The 22,530-nt window shown below is 69.0% G+C and overlaps 2 protein-coding genes and 3 non-coding genes across 5 annotated transcripts; 3 read left to right on the top strand and 2 right to left on the bottom strand.

Annotated features, from left to right (window-relative positions):
• Positions 1–73, bottom strand: TRNAR-CCG (transfer RNA arginine (anticodon CCG)). The gene has a single exon. It is a non-coding gene; the product is annotated as a tRNA-Arg (tRNA).
• Positions 74–1,033: 960 nt separating this feature from the next.
• SLC39A4 (solute carrier family 39 member 4) lies at positions 1,034–9,323 on the top strand. Its single transcript, XM_088538026.1, has 13 exons — positions 1,034–1,213; positions 2,083–2,373; positions 4,355–4,480; positions 4,786–4,879; positions 5,395–5,549; positions 5,623–5,797; positions 6,178–6,350; positions 6,752–6,913; positions 6,986–7,087; positions 7,272–7,326; positions 8,054–8,206; positions 8,939–9,126; positions 9,195–9,323. Exons 1-13 carry the CDS (start codon positions 1,034–1,036, stop codon positions 9,321–9,323), a joined length of 1,983 nt encoding a protein of 660 aa, XP_088394152.1.
• TRNAR-CCG (transfer RNA arginine (anticodon CCG)) lies at positions 7,433–7,505 on the bottom strand. Its single transcript has one exon. It is a non-coding gene; the product is annotated as a tRNA-Arg (tRNA).
• Positions 9,324–11,781: 2,458 nt separating the features above from the next.
• CPSF1 (cleavage and polyadenylation specific factor 1) lies at positions 11,782–22,500 on the top strand. Its single transcript, XM_088538053.1, has 37 exons — positions 11,782–11,932; positions 12,142–12,169; positions 12,237–12,370; positions 12,617–12,697; positions 12,788–12,939; positions 13,034–13,180; positions 13,248–13,387; positions 13,473–13,583; positions 14,041–14,134; positions 14,212–14,299; positions 14,590–14,715; positions 14,856–14,907; positions 15,057–15,151; positions 15,433–15,507; positions 15,596–15,676; positions 16,112–16,201; positions 16,276–16,389; positions 16,474–16,615; positions 16,687–16,865; positions 17,411–17,547; positions 17,626–17,800; positions 17,958–18,164; positions 18,488–18,577; positions 18,656–18,799; positions 18,866–19,018; positions 19,273–19,389; positions 19,469–19,559; positions 19,639–19,723; positions 19,800–19,941; positions 20,034–20,186; positions 20,326–20,502; positions 20,800–20,866; positions 20,958–21,005; positions 21,109–21,264; positions 21,360–21,489; positions 22,023–22,161; positions 22,444–22,500. Exons 1-37 carry the CDS (start codon positions 11,789–11,791, stop codon positions 22,489–22,491), a joined length of 4,332 nt encoding a protein of 1,443 aa, XP_088394179.1. The 5' UTR covers positions 11,782–11,788; the 3' UTR covers positions 22,492–22,500.
• Positions 15,726–15,855, top strand: LOC148591181 (small nucleolar RNA SNORA35). The gene has a single exon (XR_015914106.1). It is a non-coding gene; the product is annotated as a small nucleolar RNA SNORA35 (small nucleolar RNA).
• Positions 22,501–22,530: the final 30 nt, after the last annotated feature.

Here is a 22,530-nt window from a genome sequence, read left to right as displayed (position 1 = left end):
CGACCCAGGTGGGACTCGAACCCACAGTCCCCAGCTCCGGAGGCTGATGCCTTATCCATTAGGCCACTGGGCCCCGCCGCGGGGGCACCCAAGGGTGCCCTCGGCCCGGCCTCGGCGCGCCCCTTGGCCCCCCGGCAGCCCAGAGGCCGCGGGGATGGGCGCCCCCCGGGCGCGTCGTGCCACGCGCGGGCACCCAACGTCCCCGCGTCCCCCGCGGGCACCCGACGTCCCCGCGCCCCGAGGGGCCGCCTGGCAGCGGGACCGGCCGGGCCGGCTCCGTGCCCCCTATGGGGCACCCAATGTCCCCGCGCCCCGAGGGGCCGCCTGGCAGCGGGACCGGCCGGGCCGGCTCCGCGTCCCCCGCGGGCGCCGCCGCCCCTGACTCACTTCCCCGGCGGGCCGCGCTGACGGGGTGGGGAGGAGCGCGGGGGGCCGGGACGGAACCGCAGCCGGCACCGGAGCGCCCGGACGGAGCGTGCAGGGTGAGCGGCGCCCGCGCCCCGCGGAGGGGGAACGGGGCGCCCGGGGGCGCGGGCGGCGGCTGGGGTGGCTCTGCGCCCCGGGAGAGCGCGGGACCCCGGGGCGGGGGGTGCCCGGGGAGCGCTGGGTGCTCGGGGCACCCCGGGCGCGAGTGGAGCACCCATGGGCGACACGAGCACCCATGGGCGAGCTGGGCCCGTGAGGCTGGCACCCTGGGGCGACATGAGCACCCATGGGCGACATGAGCACCCATGGGCGAGCTGGGCCCGTGAGGTTGGCACCCTGGGGTGACATGAGCACCCATGGGCGACATGAGCACCCATGGGCGAGCTGAGCCCGTGAGGCTGGCACCCTGGGGCGACATGAGCACCCATGGGCGACACGAGCACCCATGGGCGAGCTGAACGTGTGAACCCGGCACCCTGGAGTGACATGAGCACCCATGGGCGAGCTGAACGTGTGAACCTGGCACCCTGGGGCGACATGAGCACCCATGGGCGAGCTGAGCCCGTGAGGTTGGCACCCTGGGGTGACATGAGCACCCATGGGCGACATGAGCACCCATGGGCGAGCTGAACGTGTGAACCTGGCACCCTGGGGCGACACGAGCACCCATGGGCGAGCTGAACGTGTGAACCTGGCACCCTGGGGCCACATGAGCACCCATGGGCGAGCTGAACGTGTGAACCTGGCACCCTGGGGCGACATGAGCACCCATGGGCGAGCTGAGCCCGTGAGCCTGGCGCCCTGGGGTGACATGAGCACCCATGGGCGAGCTGAGCGCTCAGGGCTGAGCTGGGCACCCTGGTGCTTGCGCCGAGCACCCAGTGCTCCCAGGCCCCAGCACCTGGGTGTGAAAGCAGCACCCAGGGGTGAGGGAGTGCCCATAGAGCAATGCAAAGCACCCGGGTGTGAAAGCAGCACCCAGGGGTGAGGGAGTGCCCGCGGAGCTATGCAGAGCACCCGGGTGAGAGCCCAACGCCTCGGGTGAGGCGAGTGCCCAGGGGCAAGACGAGCAGCCAGACGTGAAGTGAAGCTGGGGTAGGACGAGCACCCAGGTGTGAGCCCAGCACCCATGGGATGAGCTGGGCACCCATGGGATGAGTCGGGCACCTACATTTGAGCTGAGCACCCCGGGGCGAGCCGGGCACCCAGGCATGAACTTGGTGCTCAGGCATGAACCTGGCACCCATGGAGTGAGCTGGGCACCTATGGGGTGAGCTGAGCACCTACATTTGAGCTGAGCACCCATGGGTGAACTGGGCACCCAGGTGTGAACCTGGCACCCTGGGGTGAGTGAAGCACCCATGGGGTGAGCTGGGTGCCTATGTTTGAGCTGAGCACCCATGGGGGGGTGAGCTGAGCACCCCGGGATGAGCCAGGCACCCATGGGGGGAGCTGAGCACCTATGTTTGAGCTGAGCACCCCAGGGTGAACCAGGCACCCATCGGGGCGCGATCCCGGTGCTGGCAGCACCCGATCGGCTGCACCGGGCGCCGTGGGCACCGGGCACCCCGGGGGCCGCCGGGGCGGGTGGCGGGAGCCTGAGGAATGGTTAACCCGGGTTAACCCGCCCAAGCCAATCACTGCCGCGGGCCGCAGATTAGAGCCACCGGCACCGCCGCCACCGCCGCCACCGGCACCACCGGCACCAGCACCACCATGGCCCTGCTGCTGGCCCTGCTGACCCTGTGCCTGGCCGTGACCCCCCGCCGCATCGCTGCCACCGCGGGTGACACCGCGGGTGACACTGCGGGTGACACCGCAGGCAACACTGCGGGTGGCACCGTGGGCGGCACCGTGGGCGACACCGAGGCGCTGCACACGCCGCGGGTGGCCGTGGAGGGCGGGTTGTCGCGCGCCACCGTCGCCTCCCTCGCGCCGTGCGGAGAGGTAGGAGGCCCCCGGGCCGCCATGCGCCGTGTGGAAAGTGTCACCGCCGCCACCACTGCCGCTGCCACCGCGGGGTCAAACTCCAGCGCTGCACCCGGCCCATGCGCGGCAGGATGGGGACTGGGGGACACAACGCGCCCTGCGGCTGCTGTCCCCTCTGCGGGCCCTGGGGACGGACCTGCCAGGGCCCATGGCCCTCATGGGATAGAGCCACCGTGGTGCCGTGGCCCCATGTCCCCCATGCCACCATATCCCCATGCGCCATGTCCCCATGGTCCTCATGGGACAGAGCCACTGTGGCCCCATGTCCCCATGTCCCTCATGGCACCCTCCCCACTGTGGTGCTGTGTCCCCATGCCCCCCATGCCACCATATCCCCATGTCCTTCATGGCACCATCCCCACCGTGGTACCATGGCCCCGTAGTCCCCGTGCCCTGTAGCCCCCAGGTCCCCATGGCCCAAGGCCCCCTGGGATCCTAAGACACCATGTTCCCCATGTCCCTATATCCCCCATGTGTCCATGTCCCATGTCCCCCACGGCACCATATCCCCATGTCATGTGTCCTATGTCTCAAGTGCTCTGTGTCACATGTCCCCAAGACGTTCCGTATCTCCATGTCCCCCATGGCACCATCCCCACCATGGTACCATGTTCCTGTGGAACCACATCCCGTGTGGCCCTGTGCCCCATGTCCCCTGTGGCACTATGTCCCCCATGTCACCCTCCATGCCCCATGTCCTGAGTCCTCTATGTCCCACGTCCCCCATGGCACTATATCCCCAAGTGCCCCATGTCCCCAAGGGCACTATATCTGCATGTCCTCATGGCACTGTCCCAACCATGGTACCCTGTTCCTCCAGAATTACATCCGTCATGTCTCCATGTCCCTGTGTCCTCATGTCCCCCATGTCCCTCTGCCCCATGTCACACACAGCACCATATCCCCAATGTCCCCAGTGGCACCATATCCCTGTTCCCCATGTCCCTATGTCCCAAGTACTCTATGCTCCATGTCTCCAGTGTCTCCACATGCCCGTGCCACGTGTTCCATGTCCCTGTGCATCATGTCCCCCATACCCCGTGTCCCCCCATGGCACCGTCCCCACCATGGTACCATGTTCCTGGTGAACCGCATCCCTCGTGTCCCCGTGTCCCCATATCCCCTGTGGTACCATGTTCCTATGTCCCTGTGCCCATATCCCCCATGCCCCCACGCCCCATGTCCCCATGTCCAAAGTCCTCTGTGCCCCATGTCACTCATGGCACTGTATCCCCGTGCCACGTGTCCCATGTCCTAAGTCCTCTGTGCCCCATGTCCCCAAGGGCACAATATCACCCCATGCCACGTGTCTCATGTCCCAAGTCCCCTCTGCACCATGTCCCCAGGGGCACCATGTCTGCATGTCCCCATGTCCCCCATGGCACCATCCCCACCACGGTACTTTGTTCCCCTGGAACCGCATGCCCCATGTGTCCATGCCTCCATGTCCTTTGTGTCCCCATGTCCCTGTACCCCATGTCCCGTAAGGTACCATATCCCCATGTCCTGAGTCCTCTATGCCCCGTGTCCCCCATGGCACCATATCCCTGTGTCCCCAGGTCCCTATGTCCCAAGTCCTCTATGCCCCGTGCCCCCAATGGCACTGTATCCCCCTGCCACATGCCCCATGTCCCTCATGTCCCTGTGTCCCATGTCCCCTACTGCACCATGTCCCCATGTGCCCATTGCCACCATATTCCCATGTCCCCATGTCCTGAGTCCTTTATGCCCTGTGCCCCGCCATGTCCCCCATGTCCCCCATGGCACCATATCCCCCATGGCACCATATCCCCATGCCTCAAGTCCTTATGTCCCAAGCCGTCTATGCCCTGTTCCCCCAATGGCACCGTACCCCCCTGCCACCTGCCCCGTGCCCTATGTCCCCATGTCCCTCACATCCCTGCGCCCTCGTGTCCCCACGCGCCCGCTGTGCCCGCAGTGCCTGTCGGCCGAGGACGCGTTCGCACTAGTGGGCAAGGCCCTGGAGGAGCCTGTCACCACCGCTGTCACCGCTGCCACCGCCGTGGGCGACCGGCGGGCAATGGGGGCACTCGGTGCACAGCAGGTACGTGGGGCACGGGGGGTGCTGGGTGCACAATCAGATTGGGGCACATGGGGGTGCTGGGTGCACGGACAGGGTGGTGGCACCCATGGGGGCACACAGGAGGGGGTGGATGCATGGTGGGCGCCGTGGGGCACGGGGGTGCTGGGTGCAATGGGGGGTGTCAGGCGCATGTCGTGGGGCACCAGACACTGTTGGGTGCACGATGGCTACGGGGGGCACTGGGTGCACCGGGCTGCGGGTGGGTGGGGGTTCATGGCGGGCACCGTGGGGCACTGTGGGGCACAGGACTGACGTGCCCCGCACAGCCTCGCGCGGCCACGTCCCTGCCGCCCCCCACCTTCTTCCTCGACTACATCTTCGAGCACTTCGGCAACGACTCCCACAACCTGTCGCTGCATGGTGGGCACGGGGTGCAGGACAGGGTGTGGGTTAAGGGTGCAAGGTCGGGGTGCAGGATGGGGGTGCAGGGTGATAAGTGGGGGTGCAGGGTGCAAGGTGTAGGATGCAGGTTGGGTGTGCAGGGTGCAAGGTCGAGGTGCAGGGTGCAGGATGGGGGGTGCAAGGTGGGAGTGCAGGTTGGGGTTGCAGTGGGGGTGCATGGTGCAGGATGGGGATGCAGGGTGTAAGGTCAAGGTGCAGGGCACAGGATGGGGGTGCAGAATGGGGGGGTGCAGAGTGCTGGGGGTGCATTGTGCAGGGTGAGGGTGCAGGGTGCCAGATCGGGGTGCAGCCTGGGAATGCATGAGGTCCCCGGGCCATCGCACGGGCTAGGTTGGAGCCATTAGGAGCTGGGACATGGGGAGCACAGGGTTCCCCCCACCCCAGGGACTGGAGGCAGCAGTGGGGCAGGGGCTGTGGGGCAGGGAAGGGGCCGTGGGGCACAATTGCAGCCCCGTCTGACGGGTGCCTGGCAGGGCTGAGCACCCTGATGGAGCAGCTGCAGCTGCTGCCCCACGAGCACGAGGACGAGGCCGCGCACGAGCACGAGGACGAGGCCGCGCACGGGCACGAGGACGAGGCCGCGCACGGGGACAGCGAGGCCACCAGCAGCAGCTCTGCATGGGACACGGTGAGCAGGCGCCTGGGGCGGGACGCGGCCGCGGGGCCCCCGTGTGCGCCCACGCTCAGCACCTTGTGCCCAGGTGTGCCTGGGCCCCACGGCGCTGCTGGAGCTGCACGGGCTGGACGGCACCGCCGCGCTCTCCCGGCCCGACTTCACCCAGCTCTGCCCCGCGCTGCTGCAGCAGCAGCTCAGCGGCGCCTGCGCCGACACGCACGACACGGAGAGCCCCACCGGCGAGCTCAGCACCACCGAGAGTGAGTCCCTGCGACGGGCACTGCAGGGCAGCACTGTCTTGCACCATGCTGCTCCATGCATGGGGCACCATGTTGCACATTGCGCTGTGCATCACATTGCAGCATGCACCATGCACTTCGCACTGTGATGCACCATGCACCGTGTTGTGTCGTGCACTGGGCACCATGCTGCACCATGCATCGGGCACAGTGCTGCACCGTGCGCCACATTGCACAATGCACAGGGTTGCACCATGCACCAGGTTGCACCGTGCACCTCATCACAGCATGCACTGTAGTGCAGCATGCAGCACCGTGCACCATGCACCACATTGCACCATGCGTTGCATTGCACCACACACTGCGCCGCACCGCACGTGACAATCCCTGTGTGCCCCCAGGATACGTGTATGGCTCGCTGGCCACCCTCGTCGTGTGCCTCTGCTCCCTGTGCGGCATCACGCTGCTGCTGTGCAGCGCCTGCGCCCGCGCGCACCGCTACGTCATCCAGCTCTTCGTGAGCCTCGCCGTGGGCTCGCTCACCGGCGACGCGCTGCTGCACCTCGTGCCCCAGGTGGGAGCTGCGGCCGCTGCGTGCGCTGCAGCTCCTGCGCTCGCTGCGGGCCTGGCGCGCTCGCTGCAGCACCACCTTGCTGCATGCAAGGGCGCAGGGCGCGTGTGCACCTGAACATGCTGTGGGGGTAGCCATGCACACATATGTGCATGCATGCATTTGTGCACAAGCGCGTGTGTGGCTGCGAGTTGCCGCGTGTGCATGCAGAAAGGAGCCTGAGTGTGCACAGGACTGTGCGCATGTGTGTGCACAGGTATTCATGCAAGCGTGCACGCACATGTGCATCCTGCATGTGTTGCAGCATGCAGCACCGTGCATGCACGTGCATACAAGTGTTTGCATGGACGCCTGTGTGCGTGTTTGCACGTGCGTGCACACACATGTGCTGCATTGCCCCGCAGTTCCTGGGCCTGCACTCGCATGCAGACGGGGACCACAGCCACTACGAGGATGACACCGGGGCCACCTCGGCCACCTGGAAGCTGCTGGCCGTGCTGGGGGGGCTCTATGGCTTCTTCCTGCTCGAGCGGCTCTTCGGCCTCCTGGTGCAGGAGCAGCCCCAGGTGGGGCCGGGTTTTGGCGGGGGGGGTCCCGGTGACAGCGGTGGCGGCTCTGACGCGATGGTGGCTGCGCAGGCGGCGGGGAACACGCGCTGCGACCACGCGGGGGCCATGCAGCTCTGCGAGGACGAGATGCGGCGCCGCAAGCAGCTGCAGGGCTCCTCCTGCGACGACCTGGTACCGGAGGGGGGCACGGGGACGGTGCTGGGGGGACAGGGGTGTCACCTGGGACTGGGGGACACGGATGCTGTAGGCCCCGCCCCTCCGTGGGGAGGGGACGCTGGGGGGCGCTCGGGGGAGCCCAGGGGAGCCCCAGAGGACCCTGCGGGGGGGTCCATTGCCCCACATCTCTGCCCCCCAGGTGCGGGCAGAGGACCCCCCCCTCAGCCAGAGCAAGCAGGAGCTGCAGAGCCGGGGTAAGAAACCCCCCCGCAACGCAACCCCGGGCCCCTCCCCCGGCCCCTTTTTGTGTGCGCGGAGGAAGGGGCAAAAAGCGAGCGGGGCGGCGGTGCCGCGGCCGCGCGACCCAGGTGGGACTCGAACCCACAATCCCCAGCTCCGGAGGCTGATGCCTTATCCATTAGGCCACTGGGCCAGTGCGCGCCTCTGCGCCCGGCCGCCCTCGAGCCGCGCGGCGGGGGGCGGGGAGCGAGGGGACCCACCGGGACCGGCGGGGGGGGGGAACCCCCGGGAACGGCGGGGGGGGGAGGGGACCCACCGGGACCGGCGGGGGGGGAACCCCCGGGAACGGCGGGGGGGGGAGGGGACCCCCGGGAACGGCGGGGGGGGGAACCCCCGGGAACGGCGGGGGGGGAGGGGACCCACCGGGACCGGCGGGGGGGGAACCCCCGGGAACGGCGGGGGGGGCGGGGACCCCCCGAGCGCAGTGGGGGGGGCGGGGGGAAGGGACCCCCCCCCGACCCCTGCAGGGGGCTGGGGACGGGAGGGAGGTGGGGGGGCTCATGCAGGGACTCCCCCCACACACTCTAGTGCCACCAGGGGACAGGGGCAGCGGGGACCCCCAATGAGTCCCCCAGGGGTGGGGGGGCAAGCAGGGACCCCCAGGACGGGGGCACAGGGTGGGTGCAGGGCCCGGGTCCCAGGGCAGGGGGTCCCGGGCAGCGGGTGACGCGCGCGGCGCAGAGCTGCGCCTCCTGCCCTACATGATCACCATCGGCGACGGCATCCACAACTTCGCCGACGGGCTGGCCATGGGCGCCGCCTTCGCCGCCTCGTGGCGCACGGGCCTGGCCACCTCGCTGGCCGTGCTGTGCCACGAGCTGCCCCACGAGCTGGGTGCGCGCGGGGCAGCCGTGGGGCCGGGGGACAGGGGTGTGGGGCGTGCGGTGGGTGCAGGGGCTATGGGGTGCACAGTGGGTGCAGGGGGTATGGGGTGATCATCGATGGGCGCAGGAGTGTGGGGTGCACAGCGGGTGCACAGTGCAAAGGGTGCAGGGTGCACAGTGGGTGCACGGTGCGGGGGATATGGGGTGCCTGGTGAGCGCTGTGGGCAGGGGTAGAGGGAGCAGGGGAGGTGTTGCATGCATGGGATGCAGCATGGGAGGTGCACAGGGGATGTGGGGTGCACTTGGGGGGTGTGGGGTGTAGGGGGATGCAGGGGATACAGAGTGCAAAGTGCATGCAGTGTGTGCAGTGCAGGGTGGGTGCATGGTGTGGGGTGCAGGAGGGTATGGAGCGCTGGGGGGTTGTAGGGTACAGGGGGTACAGGGTGCAGGATGGGTGCAGGGTGTGGGGTGTAGAGGAGCTGTGGGGTGTAGGAGAGCTGTGGGGTGCAGGGTGTGGGGCTCCTGGGCGCAGACAGTGCTGGGTGCATGGGGGTGCACGCTGCATGGTTTGGGGTGCGTGGAGGGGAGCGCAGGGTGGGAGGTGCAGGAGAGTTTTAGGGTGCAGGGTGGGCGCAGAGGGTATGGGGTGCAGGGCGGGTGCAGGGCAGGTGCGGGGTGCTGGGGGGTGCAGGGGTTGCAGGGTGCAGGCGCAGGGCACGCGGTGACACTGTTGCTGCTGCAGGGGACTTCGCGGCGCTGCTGCACGCGGGGCTGAGCGTGCGCCGGGCGCTGCTGCTCAACTTCGCCAGCGCCCTCACCGCCTTCCTGGGGCTCTACATCGCGCTGGCCGTGGCCACCAGCGCCGAGTTCGAGGCCTGGATCTTCACCGTGGCCACCGGCCTCTTCCTCTACGTGGCCCTGTGTGACATGGTGAGTGCGGCGCCCGCGGCGCCCGCGGTGCCGGCGGCGCCCGCGGTGCCAACCTGCCCGTCCCGCAGCTGCCGGCGATGATGAGCGTGCGGGACCCGCGGCCCTGGCTGCTCTTTGCGCTGCACAACGTGGGGCTGCTCACGGGCTGGGCCGTGCTGCTGCTGCTCTCGCTCTATGAGGAGAACATCGTGCTGTGAGCGCCCGCGCAGCGCCGTGCATCGCCATGCACCGCCATGCACCGCTGCGCATCACCCTGCACCGCCGTGCGTCGCTGTGCACCGCCGTGCACCGCCGTGCACCGCTGTTCATCACCATGTACCAGCGTGCAGCGCCGCGCATTGCCGTGCATCACTGTGTACCACTGTGCGTTGCTGTGCATCGCTGCGCATCGCCATATATAGCCGTGCAGCACCGTGCATTGCTGTGCATTGCTGTGCAGGGCCATGCACCACTGTGCATTGCTGTGCAGCCCCATGCACCGCGGTGTACCGCTGTGCATCACAGTGCACCACCATGCAGCATCGTGCAGCCCCATGCATCGCCCTGCATCACTGTGCAACACCGTGCACCACCATACAGCATCATGCAGCACTGTGCAGCACCATGCAGCGCGATACAGCACCATGCGCCACAATGCAGCACTGTGCATTGCCGTGCAGCACCATGCAGCGTGACGCAGCACCGTGCACTGCGATGCAGCCCCGTGCAGCGGTGCCGGCCGCCCCTTCCTCCCCTATTTATTTATTTGCGGCGGGGGGACGAGAGCAGCCCGAATAAAGGAGTGCGACGGCCCCGCTGCAGCCTCCGCCTGCGCGCGCCCCTGGGGGGCAGCCCCATGGCTGCTGTGGGGCTGGGCAGCTCCCGGGGGACGTAGGGCCCTGTGCAGAGCTGCAGGGTGCTATAGGGCTCCATCAGGCATAGCCTAGTGGGGTAGGGCCCTCATAGGGTTTAAGGCCCCTATAGGCTCTGCAGTCGAGGCATATAGGGCACCTATGGAGTGTGGGACACCTATATGGGGCTGACTGGGAGGTGTAGGTCTCCATCTGGTGTTGGCTGGGGAGTGCAGGGCCCCTATACAGTATAAAGCCTCCATATACATATAAGGCCTGCATATGTAGGACACCTAGGGTTATGTAGTCCCTATAGGGCTTGGGATGCCATTGGGGCATGGGCTTGTAGGGCCCTATAGAATGTAGGGGCCCTGTGGGGGCAGGATGGGACTAGGGGGCACTTTTAGGTGTGGGGTCCCTATAGGGTGCAGGGAGCTGCTGCAGGGAAGCTGGGGGATGCCAGTGCGCTATGGGGTGTGGGTCCCTCTATGGGGTGAGGACTCCCATATTGGGTGCAGGTGCCCCTAGGGGATATAAGTTTCCCTATGGGGCATAGATCCCCGTATGGGGCATGACTTCCCCCATGGGATGCAGGTCCTGCTATAGCGGGAGGGTTCCCCTAGGGGATGTGAGTCCCGCTATGGGGTAGGGGTTCCTCTACAAAGTATAGGTTTTCCCTATGTGGCTCTCCCTATACGATGTAGGTTCCCTTATAGGGCACAGGGCGGGGGGGCGGGGCCGCCCGCGCCGGGGACCCGGGTTCGATCCCACCGCGGGGCCGGGGCGCCGGGGGCGGGGCCTGGCGCCAAGGGGCGGGGCCAGACCAGGGAGGGGCGGGGTCAGGGCGACGGCGCGCGGGGGGCGGGGTCAAGCGCGGGAGGGCGTGGCCGAGCCACCGCGTGGAGGACCGCCGTCTCTATGGTGGCGGCCAGCGCGTCCCCGCCGCCGCTGCTCCTCCAGCCTGCCATATCCGGTGTCTCGGTGGTAGCGGCGGCGCTTCCGGGCCGCGTGGGGAGCGCGGGGGTGAGTGGGGGCGCCCGGGGGGCCCTGTGGGATCTCTGTGGGGCCTGCAGGTCTCTATGGGGCCGGGGGGGAGTTTCCTATGGGTCCTGGGGGTCTCTGTGGGTCTTGGGGGTCCCTATGGGGTTGCTGTGGGGCTGCGGGAGGCACTAGACGCGGTCCCGGCCGCCGTGGGGCTGGCCCGGCCCCACATGTGCCCCCTCTCCTTCCTTAGTCCTGTCCCCCCACCCCCTCACCCCGAGCTGTGTCCCCTATGGGGCAGACCCACATGTGCCCCTATCCCAACCCCCAGCCATGTCCCCACGTGGCGGGTCCCTGCCCCGCGTATCCCCCCGTGCCCCCACAGCTGCGTGCTCCATGGGGCAGCCCCTGCCCCACACATGATCCGCTTTGCCCCCCATGGCCATATCCCCCATGGAGCAGCCCCTACCCCACACATTATCCCTCTGCCCGCCATGGCCACGTCCCTTCTGCCCATCATGGCCCTGTCGCCTATAGAGCAGCCTCTGCCCCACACATTATCCCCCTGCCCGCCATGGCCACGTCCCTTCTGCCCATCATGGCCCTGTCGCCTATAGAGCAGCCACTGCCCCACACATTATCCCCCTGCCCCCCATTATTGTGTCCCCTTTGCTCGTCATGGTCATGTCCCATATGGAGCATCCCCTGCCCCACACGTTATCCCCCTGCCCTCCTGTCTGCGCATGCAGCACCGCCGAGGGGCAGCCCCCCCACCGCCGAGGGGCAGCCCCCCACCGCCGAGGGGCAGCCCCCCACGCCGCCGTCCCGCAGGTCCCCCCGCCGCCGCCGCCATGTACGCCGTGTACAAGCAGGCGCATCCCCCCACGGCGCTGGAGTTCGCCCTGTTCTGCAACTTCTTCGGCGGCGCCGAGCGCAGCCTCGTCGTGGCCGGCACCTCGCAGCTGCACGTCTACCGGCTCAACCGCGACGCCGAGGTACCCCCGATCCTATTCCCGGCCTCCCCGCGGCCTCCAAGAGCGCTGCGGGCAGGGATGCCCGGGATGTTCTCGGAGCAGCAGCTGCCCATCCCTGTGGGAGAAAGATCCCAAATCCCCTGCGCATGGCTGCCCTGGCCTTCCCTTTGGGAAGGTGGGGAAGCCGGAGCCTTTCCCGGTGCTGATGCTCCTCTCCGCTCCCTTTGCAGACGGTAGCCAAAGGCGACAGGAACACAGGTAGGTGTCGGGATGGGGGGCTCTTCCCGGCGTGCGGAGCTGCCCTCATTATCCTGGTATCCCGCAGAAGGCAAAGGGCACAAGGAGAAGCTGGAGCTCGTGGCCAACTTCTCCTTCTTCGGCAATGTCATGTCCATGGCCAGCGTGCAGCTGGCGGGCGCCAAGCGCGACGCGCTGCTGCTCAGCTTCAAGGACGCCAAGGTGACAGGGGACCAGGAGCACCGGGGTGGCCCAGGGGCTGGCCGGGGGTGCCTGGGGGTGCCCAGGGGTGCCTGGGGATGGCCAGGGGGCCTGGGGTGACCAGGGGGTCCCTGGAGTGCCCAGGATGCCGGGGGTTCCTGGGGTGCTCCGGAGGGGATCGGGGGTGCCTGGAGGGCGCCGGGGTGCCTGGCGGTGGCTGAGGTGGCCACGCTGTCCCCTCCGTCCCCGCTGACGCCCTCCCTGCAGCTCTCGGTGGTGGAGTACGACCCCGGCACGCACGACCTCAAGACGCTCTCGCTGCACTACTTCGAGGAGCCCGAGCTGCGGGTGGGCGCGCGGTGACACGCGGTGACACACGCGGTGGCGCGCGGGGTGCCGGCCCTGCCACCCGTGCGAGCGTCCCCCCCGTGTCCCCAGGACGGCTTCGTGCAGAACGTGCACATCCCCAAGGTGCGCGTGGACCCCGACGGGCGCTGCGCCGTGATGCTCATCTACGGCACCCGCCTCGTGGTGCTGCCCTTCCGCCGCGACTCGCTGGCCGACGAGCACGAGGGCGGCGTGGGCGAGGGGTGAGCGGCCCCGTCCCTGTCCCTGTCCCCGTCCCCAACGGTGGCACGGCTGCCCCACGGCGCCCGTCCCAGCCCTCCCGCTCGCCCCGTGCAGGCAGAAGTCCAGTTTCCTGCCCAGCTACGTCATCGATGTGCGGGAGCTGGATGAGAAGCTGCTCAACATCATCGACATGCAGTTCCTCTACGGCTACTACGAGCCCACCCTGCTCATCCTCTTCGAGCCCAACCAGACGTGGCCGGGGTACGGGCCGGCGCGGGGGGGACGCGGGGACACTGGGGAGCCCGCGGTGACACTGTGTGTGGCGCAGGCGCGTGGCCGTGCGCCAGGACACGTGCAGCATCGTGGCCATCTCGCTGAACATCATGCAGAAGGTGCACCCCGTCATCTGGTCCCTCAGCAACCTGCCCTTCGACTGCACGCAGGCGCTCGCCGTGCCCAAGCCCATCGGTGAGCGCGGGGGACGCGGGGACACCGCGGCGGGTCCCCTCTGGGGCCGTGACCGTGACTGTCCCCCCGGCTCTCTCTGCCGCAGGCGGCGTGGTGATCTTCGCCGTCAACTCGCTGCTCTACCTGAACCAGAGCGTGCCGCCCTACGGCGTGTCCCTCAACAGCCTCACGGCCGGCACCACCGTCTTCCCGCTGCGTAAGCCGAGCGCCGCCGGGATGTGCGCCGGGATGTGTGCCATGGGGCTCGCTGGGATGTGCATGGGGAGGCATGCGGGGATGCACGCTGCAGGGCTCCCCGGGATGTGCACAGGGATGCGCGCTGTGGGGCTCGCGCTCTGCTCGAGCTCCACTGACACTCAGCTCGTGGAGCTCATGCTCAGCTCGCGCTCAGCTTACACTCAGCTTGTGGTACTTATGCTCATCTCTGCTCACACTCAGCTTGCGGCACTTGTGCTGAGCTCATACTCAACACTCGGTGCTCGTGCTCTGCTCACGCTCAGCTCGCAGTGCTCACACTCAACACGGGGTGCTCACGCTCAGCTCACGCTCAGCTCGCAGTGCTCACACTCAACACGGGGTGCTCACACTCAGCTCACGCTCAACACACGGCGCTCGCGCTCCCCTCACGCTCACCTCCCCCTGCCTCCCCGCAGGCTTCCAGGACAGCGTCAAGGTGACGCTGGACTGCGCCCAGGCCGCCTTCATCTCCTACGACAAGATGGTGATCTCGCTGAAGGGCGGCGAGATGTGAGTGCCGCGCGGCCGCGCGCGTCCCGGTGCGCTCCCGGCGCGCGCTCCGCCTGCATCCGTGCGCTCTCCCGCAGCTACGTGCTCACGCTCATCACGGACGGCATGCGCAGCGTGCGCTCCTTCCACTTCGACAAGGCGGCCGCCAGCGTCCTCACCACCTGCGTAAGTTGCCGGTGCGCCGGGCACGGCGTTTTCTTGGGAAAGAGGCTTCCCAATCACAGAATCGTGGAATCCTGGAATTCCGAATCCCGCTTTCCCGGGAGCGCCGGTGGCTCTGCCGCTAGTGCCGGGCGCGCAGGGCCCAGTGCCGCGTTCCCGTGTGTCCCGGCGCCTGCTCCTTCCCACAAGGGTCTCTGCTCGGCCCGTTCTCTGCGGCCGGCGGTTGCGCCGCAGCCGAGGAAGAGGAGGGGGAGAAGCCGCTTCTCCCCGGTAAGCCGCGGCGCCCTCCGCAGATGGTCACCATGGAGCCGGGATACCTGTTCCTGGGCTCCCGCCTGGGCAATTCCCTGCTCCTCAAGTACACGGAGAAGCTGCAGGAGCCGCCTGTGAACGTGGCCAAGGACCCGGCCGACAAGCAGGTGGGGCCCTTCCAAGGGGCTGGCGGCTCCGGGATGATCCCTGGGAAAGGGGATTCCCTTGGGGAATCACTCCAACCAGCCCCTCCACATGGGGAATGTCCCTGGGGCACCGGCGGTGACTTCGTGCCTTGTCCTTGCAGGAGGAGCCCCCGCTCAAGAAGAAGCGCTCCGAGTCGTCGGGAAACTGGGCTGGTAGGTGGCACCGCCGGGCCCAGTGCGGTGGCACAGGGACACCGGGAACATTAAATGCTCCTGTGGAGCTGCGGGAAAAGGGGTGTTTGTGAGAGGCCAGAGGCCACACGTGGCCGCTGCTCTCACCGGGTGCCCTGGTCTCTTCCCAGCGGGAAAGTCGGCCCCGCAGGACGAGGTGGACGAGATCGAGGTGTACGGCAGCGAGGCGCAGTCGGGCACCCAGCTCGCCACCTACTCCTTCGAGGTACCCGGCGCTCGGCTCCGTCCCGGAGCTCCCGCGTCCCGGCGCTGCCCTCATCCCTGCCCTCCTTTATCCAAATGCTGCCTTCCTGCATCCTGACACCGCCTGCATCCCGGTGCTGCCCTCCCACATCCTGACACTGTCCTCGTCCCGGTGCTGCCGTCCCACATCCCTGCGCTGCCCTCCTGCATCTCAACGCGGACCCCCCATCCCGGCGCCGCCCCCATCCCAGCGCTGCCCCCATCCCGGTGCTGCCTCCCCAGTGCTGCCGTCCCCTCCTGCAGGTGTGCGACAGCATCCTGAACATCGGGCCCTGCGCCAACGCTGCCATGGGGGAGCCGGCCTTCCTCTCCGAGGAGGTGCGTGGTGCCCGCCGTGTCCCCTGGTGTCCCCTGGTGTCCCCCGGGGCCAGCCGGGCTGTGACCCGCGCCCTTGTCCCCCCGGCAGTTCCAGAACAGCCCGGAGCCGGACCTGGAGATCGTGCTCTGCTCCGGCTACGGCAAGAACGGGGCGCTCTCGGTGCTGCAGGTGGGTGTCCGGGCGCCGCGGGGACGGGGACGCGAGCCGCGCGCTCCCGGTGCACCGTGAAAGGCCTGCGCTGGTGAGGAGCGTCCGGCGCAGGTCAGATACCGGTGCTACAGCATCCCCTAGGCCAACCAGGGCTGCGCCAGGCCGTCGGCGCCGCCTGTACACACCTAGGCACACGCCTGTTGCACACACACACCGCCTGTACACACCTAGACATAAGCAGTATGGCCGCCTGTTGTGTGTCCTGCCTGTGCACACCTAGACACAAGTGGCACGGCCGCCTGTTGCGCATGTGCGCTGCCTGTACACACGTAGACACAACTGTTGTGGCCGCCTGTTGCGCGCGCCGCCTGTACACACCCAGACGCCACCGTCGTGGCCGCCTGTTGCGCGCGGAGGCTCTCCCCAACAGCCCTGCGTCTCCCCCGCGCGCAGAGGAGCATCCGGCCGCAGGTGGTGACGACCTTCGAGCTGCCCGGCTGCTACGACATGTGGACCGTGGTGTCGCCGCCCAAGAAGGACGAGGTGGGTGGCCCGCGGCCCCGTCCCTGTCCCCCCGCCTCGAGGTGTCCCCGCGACGCTCACGGGCGCTCCCGCAGCCGGAGGAGGCGGCGCCGGGGGACAACGCGGAGAAGGAGGCGGCGCCGGCCGAGGCGGAGGCCGACGGCAGGAGACACGGCTTCCTCATCCTGAGCCGCGAGGACTCCACCATGGTGAGGCCCGCGGCGCCGCGCGCTCCCCGTCCCCCCGCTCCGCGGTGGCCACGGGGCGGCCGTGTGACAGGCGACACCCCGCAGATCCTGCAGACCGGGCAGGAGATCATGGAGCTGGACACGAGCGGCTTCGCCACGCAGGGCCCCACGGTGTTCGCGGGCAACATCGGCGAGGACCGCTACATCGTGCAGGTGTCACCACTGGGCATCCGGCTGCTCGAAGGAGGTGGGTGCCGCGGGGACGCGCGCGGTGACACGTGTGGGGACACGTGGGGACACGCGTGGCGTCCGCCGCAGTGAACCAGCTGCACTTCATCCCCGTGGACCTGGGCTCGCCGATCGTGCACTGCGCCGTGGCCGACCCCTACGTGGTGATCCTGAGCGCCGAGGGCCACGTCACCACCTTCGTCCTCAAGAGCGACACGTACGGCGGCCGCACGCACCGCCTGGCGCTGCACAAGCCGCAGCTGCACCACGTGAGCGGGAACGGGAATGGGAATGCGGCCGCCGACACCACGCTGGGAACGGGAGCTCTGCCTTGGGAACGGAACCGGGAACGAGATCCCTGCGCTGGGAACAGGAGCTGGGAACAGGATCCCTGCGCCGGGAATGGGATCCCTGCACCAGGAATGGGAGCTGGGAATGGGAGCCCGATGCTGGGAATGGGATCCGCCCACGGCAGGGAGGGGATCCCCATACTGGGAGTGGGAGTCCTGCACTAGGAATGGGATCCCTGTGCTGGGGATGGGATCCGCGTGCTGGGAAGGGGAGCCCCATGCCAGGGGTGGGATCGGCGTGCTGGGAACAGGACCCTTGTGTCAGGAATAGGAGCCCCATGCTGGGAATGGCATCCCCATGCTGGAAATGGGATCTCCCCGTGGTGGGGACGGGATCCCCACGGTGGGGACAGGAGCCCTGCATCGGGAATGGGATCCCCGTGGTGGGGCCGGGATCCCTGCAGCAGGCCGGGATGCCCGCGGCGCGCCGGGCGCCCGGTGCCATCGCGGCGGCGCCCCCGCAGCAACCCAAGGTGATGGCGCTGTGCGTGTACCGCGACGTGAGCGGCATGTTCACCACGGAGAGCCGCGCCGCTGGCGCCCGCGACGAGCCGGCGCCGCGCGGCCACGCCGAGGCCGAGACCCTCATCCAGGACATCAGGTGGGCGCCGCGCCGAGCCGAGCCGGCGGCAGCGCGTGCCGGTGGCGCCGCGGCGCCCTGACGCAGCGCTGCCCACAGCGACTCGGTGGATGACGAGGAGGAGATGCTGTACGGGGACTCGGCGGCGCTGCTCAGCCCCGGCAAGGAGGAGCCGCGGCGCGGCGGCGTGCCCGCGGCCGAGCGCGAGCCGCAGCCCTGCCGCGCCGAGCCCACGCACTGGTGCCTGCTGGTGCGCGACAACGGCGCCATGGAGGTGAGCGGGGCGCCACGGCGGCGGCGAGGGCCGCCCGCTGCCCCCAGGCCCGGCCCCGCGCCTCCGCACGGGGGCTCCTTGTCCCTCTCCGTGGCGCCCTGCCCCACGGCAGTGCCCAGACCCCCTGGGCGCCCACGGGACCCCCCGGTGCCCGCAGATCTACCAGCTGCCCGAGTGGCGCCTCGTGTTCCTGGTGAAGAACTTCCCGGTGGGGCAGCGCGTGCTGGTGGACAGCTCCTTCGGGCAGCCGGCGGCGCAGGGCGACGCCAAGAAGGAGGAGGCGACGCGCCAGGGCGAGCTGCCCCTCGTCAAGGAGGTGCTGCTGGTGGCGCTGGGCAACCGCCACAGCCGCCCCTACCTGCTGGTGAGGGCACGGGGCCGCCGTGGGGTCTGTGGGTCTCACAGGGGGTTCTGGGAGAGTCCGTGGGGCTCACGGGGGGTCCGATGGGCTCATGGAGTGTCCATAGAGCTCACTGGGGGTCCGTGGGGGCACAGGGGGCTCCGGGGGTTCTGCGTGGGGCCTGTGGAGCTCATGAGGGGCCCATGGGGCTCACGGAGGATCCAGGGGGCTTGTGGGGTGGTCCATGGAACTCACAGGGAGTCCGGGGCTCTCATGGGGGGCTCGTGGGGGTCCGTGGGGGCTCGCGGGCGGGTGGGAGCGCTGGCTCCTCCATGCCCGCCCCGCAGGTGCACGTGGACCAGGAGCTGCTCATCTACGAGGCCTTCGGGCACGACTCGCAGCTGGGCCAGAGCAACCTCAAAGTGCGCTTCAAGAAGGTGAGCGCGTGGGGCTGGCCCCCCGGGGCCCCCCGGTACCACCCGGGCCCCCCCTGAGCCCCGCCGTGGTGCCCGCAGGTGCCCCACAACATCAACTTCCGCGAGAAGAAGCCCAAAGTGTCCAAGAAGAAGGCCGAGAGCGCGGCGCCCGAGGAGCCGGGCGGCCCGCGCGGCCGCGTCGCCCGCTTCCGCCCCTTCGACGACATCTACGGCTACTCGGGGGTGAGCGCGGCGGCCGCGGCGGCTCCGCGGTGCCGCCGGGCGCCCCCGTGACACCGGTGCCCCCAGGTGTTCATCTGCGGCCCGTCGCCGCACTGGCTGCTCGTGACGGCGCGCGGGGCGCTGCGCCTGCACCCCATGAGCATCGACGGCAGCGTCGAGTCCTTCGCGCCCTTCCACAACGTCAACTGCCCCAAGGGCTTCCTCTACTTCAACCGGCAGGTGGGGGCAGCGCCGCGTGGCCACTGCGTGGGTGCTGCATGGGCGCCATGTGGTCACTGTATGGTCACCGTGTGGTCATCCCATTGTCACCATGTGGGTGATGTGTGGGCACCATGGGCACCCTGTGGTTGCCGCATGGGCCCTGTGTGGATGCTGTGTGGCCCCCACATGGGTGCCACATGGTGCCTGTATAGTCCCCGCATGGTGGCTGCGTTGTCCCCGCGTTGTCCCCACACTGTCACCCGTGCCCGCAGGGGGAGCTGCGCATCAGCGTGCTGCCCGCCTATCTGTCGTACGACGCGCCCTGGCCCGTGCGCAAGATCCCGCTGCGCTGCACCGCGCACTACGTGGCCTACCACGTGGAGTCCAAGGTACCGCGGCGTCCCCGGCGCGGGGACACGGCCCACCTGGCCGTCACCCCCCCGTGACACCGCCACGGCGTCCCCGCAGGTCTACGCCGTGGCCACCAGCGTCATCAACCCGTGCACGCGCATCCCGCGCATGACGGGCGAAGAGAAGGAGTTTGAGAGCATTGAGCGGGGTGAGCGCGCGGGGCCAGCGCCGCGGGGTCCCCGAGTGCCGCTGCGGGGTCCCCGAGTGCCACTGTTATGTCCCCGCAGACGAGCGCTACATCCACCCGCAGCAGGAGGCCTTCTCCATCCAGCTCATCTCACCCGTGAGCTGGGAGACCATCCCCAACACCAGGTGGGCACCGCACGGGCGGCCCGTGCACGGCGAGGAGCTGCCCGAGGCGGCCTCGGCATTCCCGGCATTCCCGCAGGATCGACCTGGAGGAGTGGGAACACGTCACCTGCATGAAGACGGTGTCGCTGAAGAGCGAGGAGACGGTGTCGGGGCTCAAGGGCTACATTGCCATCGGCACCTGCCTCATGCAGGGCGAGGAGGTGACCTGCCGCGGCCGGGTGAGTCGGGGACGGGGACACACAGGGGACAGGGAGGCACGGGGGACGAGTCTGGGTGGCCCTGGGGCCGGCGCTTATGGAGCCGCTTGCAGATCCTCATCATGGACATCATCGAGGTGGTGCCGGAGCCGGGGCAGCCGCTCACCAAGAACAAGTTCAAGGTGCTCTATGAGAAGGAGCAGAAGGGCCCCGTGACCGCCCTGTGCCACTGCAACGGCTACCTCGTGTCGGCCATCGGCCAGAAGGTGGGCACGGGAGGACGGGGGGAGCCCCGGGGGCAGCGGGCTGGGCTGGAGGAGTCGGGGTTGGTCCCGGAGTCATCCCGGCTCTCCCCAGTGCCAGCTCTTCCCGCCGGGACACGCTGACACCCCCCGCATCCCGCAGATCTTCCTGTGGAGCCTCAAGGACCACGAGCTGACGGGCATGGCCTTCATCGACACGCAGCTCTACATCCACCGCATGATCAGCGTCAAGAACTTCATCCTGGCGGCCGACGTCATGAAGAGCATCTCGCTGCTGCGCTACCAGGAGGAGAGCAAGACGCTGTCCCTCGTCAGCCGGGTGGGCACGCGGGGACGGCCCTGGGACCTGGGAACGGCCCTGTGATGTGTGGGGATGGCCCTGGGACCTGGGAACGGCCCTGGGACCTGGGATGTGTGGGGACCCTGTGATGTGTGGGGATGGCCCTGGGACCCGGCATGGCCCTGGGACCTGCAAGGATGTCCCTGGGCCTTGGAGACAGCCCTGAGCCTCGGGCACAGCCCTGCGCCTTGGGGACGTCTCTGCACTTTGGGAATGTCCCTTTGCTGTGGGGACAGGTGTCCCTGGAGCGTGTGACGAGCGCGTGTCCCTCCGCAGGACGCGAAGCCGCTCGAGGTCTACAGCGTGGACTTCATGGTGGACAGCACCCAGCTGGGCTTCCTGGGTACGTCCCGCCGTGTCCCCATGGGGCTCGGGGACAGCCTGGGGACACCGGGTGCCGTCAGCCGCCCGCGGTGACGCCCGTGTCCCCGCAGTGTCCGACCGCGACCGCAACCTGCTGGTGTACATGTACCTGCCCGAAGGTAAGGGCACGGTGCCACCGCGTCCCCCATGGGCACCCCGGGCGCTGCGGCTGCCGTGTCCCTCCCGGGGCCGCCGGGCGCTGAGGCCGCCGCGTCCCCGCAGCCAAGGAGAGCCTGGGCGGGCTGCGGCTGCTGCGCCGCGCCGACTTCCACGCGGGCGCCCACGTGCAGACGTTCTGGCGCACGCCCTGCCGCGGCGGCACCGACGGGGCCGCCAAGAAGGCCGTCGTGTGGGAGAACAAGCACATCACCTGGTTCGGTGCGTGCGGCCGTGGGGCAGCTGTGGGGCGGCCATGGGGCCGCCGTGGGGCGCCCCCCGGCGCCGTCTGACCGCTGCTCCCCCTCCCCGCGCAGCCACGCTGGACGGGGGCCTCGGGCTGCTGCTGCCCATGCAGGAGAAGACCTACCGGCGGCTGCTCATGCTGCAGAACGCGCTGGGCACCGCGCTGCCGCAGCACGCCGGCCTCAACCCCCGCGCCTTCCGGTACCCGCGGGACACACGGGGACCAACATAGCCCCCTGGGGCCCACAGAGTCCCCCGGGCACCACAGAACCACAGGGACCAACAGAGCCCCACCAGGACCCATGGGGAACCACAGGGACCCACCAGGACCACCCCTTGGGGCCCACGGAGCACCCTGGGAACCACAGGGACTCATGGGGAACCGCGGGGACCAACAGAGCCCCACCAGGACCATGGGGAACTACAGGCACCCAAAGGGACCAATATAGCCCCCTGGGGCCCACGGAGCCCCCCAGGAACCACAGGGACCAACAGAGCCCCACCATGACCCACAGGGAACCACCGGGACCCAGAGAGCTCCCCCAGGACCCAGAGAGTCCCCCAGGAACCACAGGGACCCCCTTGGCCCAGCAGAGCCCCCCGGGCCCCACGTAGCCCCCTGGGACCCACAGAGTCCTCAGGGCCCCCCAGGGGCACACTGAGCCCCCCAGGACCCACAGGGCCCCCCCAGACCCCACGTAGCCCCCCGGGCGCGCTCACGTGCCCCGGCGCAGGCTGCTGCACGCGGAGCGGCGCGTGCTGCAGAACGCCGTGCGCAACATCCTGGACGGGGAGCTGCTCAACCGCTACCTCTACCTGAGCGCCATGGAGCGCGCCGAGCTGGCCAAGAAGATCGGCACCACCCCCGACATCGTGAGTGGGGCGGCCGGGGGGCACGGCGGGGCCCGTCCTGCGCACGGGGGTGCCTGGCTCCCTGCCCCACGCACACAAACGCCAGGGCTCCCTGCCCCACACCCTGTGCCCCATGGATGCATGTGCCAAGGCTCCCTGCCCCATGCATTGTGCCCCATGGATGTGTGTGCCTAGGCTCCCTGCCCCACACACTGTGCCCATACCTTTATGCGCCGGCCGGCCCTGCCCCACATACCCCACGCTGCCCCACACGCCACCCCGCAACGTTGCTTTCCCCCACAGATTCTCGAGGACTTGCTGGAGATCGACCGCGTCACGGCCCATTTCTGAGCGCGTCGCTCTGTTCCCGCTGCGGTTGCAATAAAAAGC

The sequence above is a fragment of the Tinamus guttatus genome, unplaced genomic scaffold (genome assembly GCF_059628265.1).
Source record: "Tinamus guttatus ecotype Peru unplaced genomic scaffold, ASM5962826v1 Tinamus_guttatus_pri_ptg000922l, whole genome shotgun sequence".
Taxonomy (NCBI): domain Eukaryota; kingdom Metazoa; phylum Chordata; class Aves; order Tinamiformes; family Tinamidae; genus Tinamus; species Tinamus guttatus.
Note: the sequence above shows the minus strand (reverse complement) of the source record. Positions and strands in the feature narration are given on the sequence as shown.

Coding starts and splice junctions, on each gene's coding strand:
- SLC39A4 (XM_088538026.1), top strand. CDS start 1,034: ATGAGCACCCATGGGCGAGCTGAACGTGTGAACCTGGCACCCTGGGGC. Junction 5,550..5,622: donor GCAGCTCTGCATGGGACACG/GTGAGCAGGCGC, acceptor CCTTGTGCCCAG/GTGTGCCTGGGCCCCACGGC. Junction 8,207..8,938: donor CGAGCTGCCCCACGAGCTGG/GTGCGCGCGGGG, acceptor TTGCTGCTGCAG/GGGACTTCGCGGCGCTGCTG.
- CPSF1 (XM_088538053.1), top strand. CDS start 11,789: ATGTACGCCGTGTACAAGCAGGCGCATCCCCCCACGGCGCTGGAGTTC. Junction 13,181..13,247: donor CCCAACCAGACGTGGCCGGG/GTACGGGCCGGC, acceptor TGTGTGGCGCAG/GCGCGTGGCCGTGCGCCAGG. Junction 19,560..19,638: donor GTTTGAGAGCATTGAGCGGG/GTGAGCGCGCGG, acceptor ATGTCCCCGCAG/ACGAGCGCTACATCCACCCG.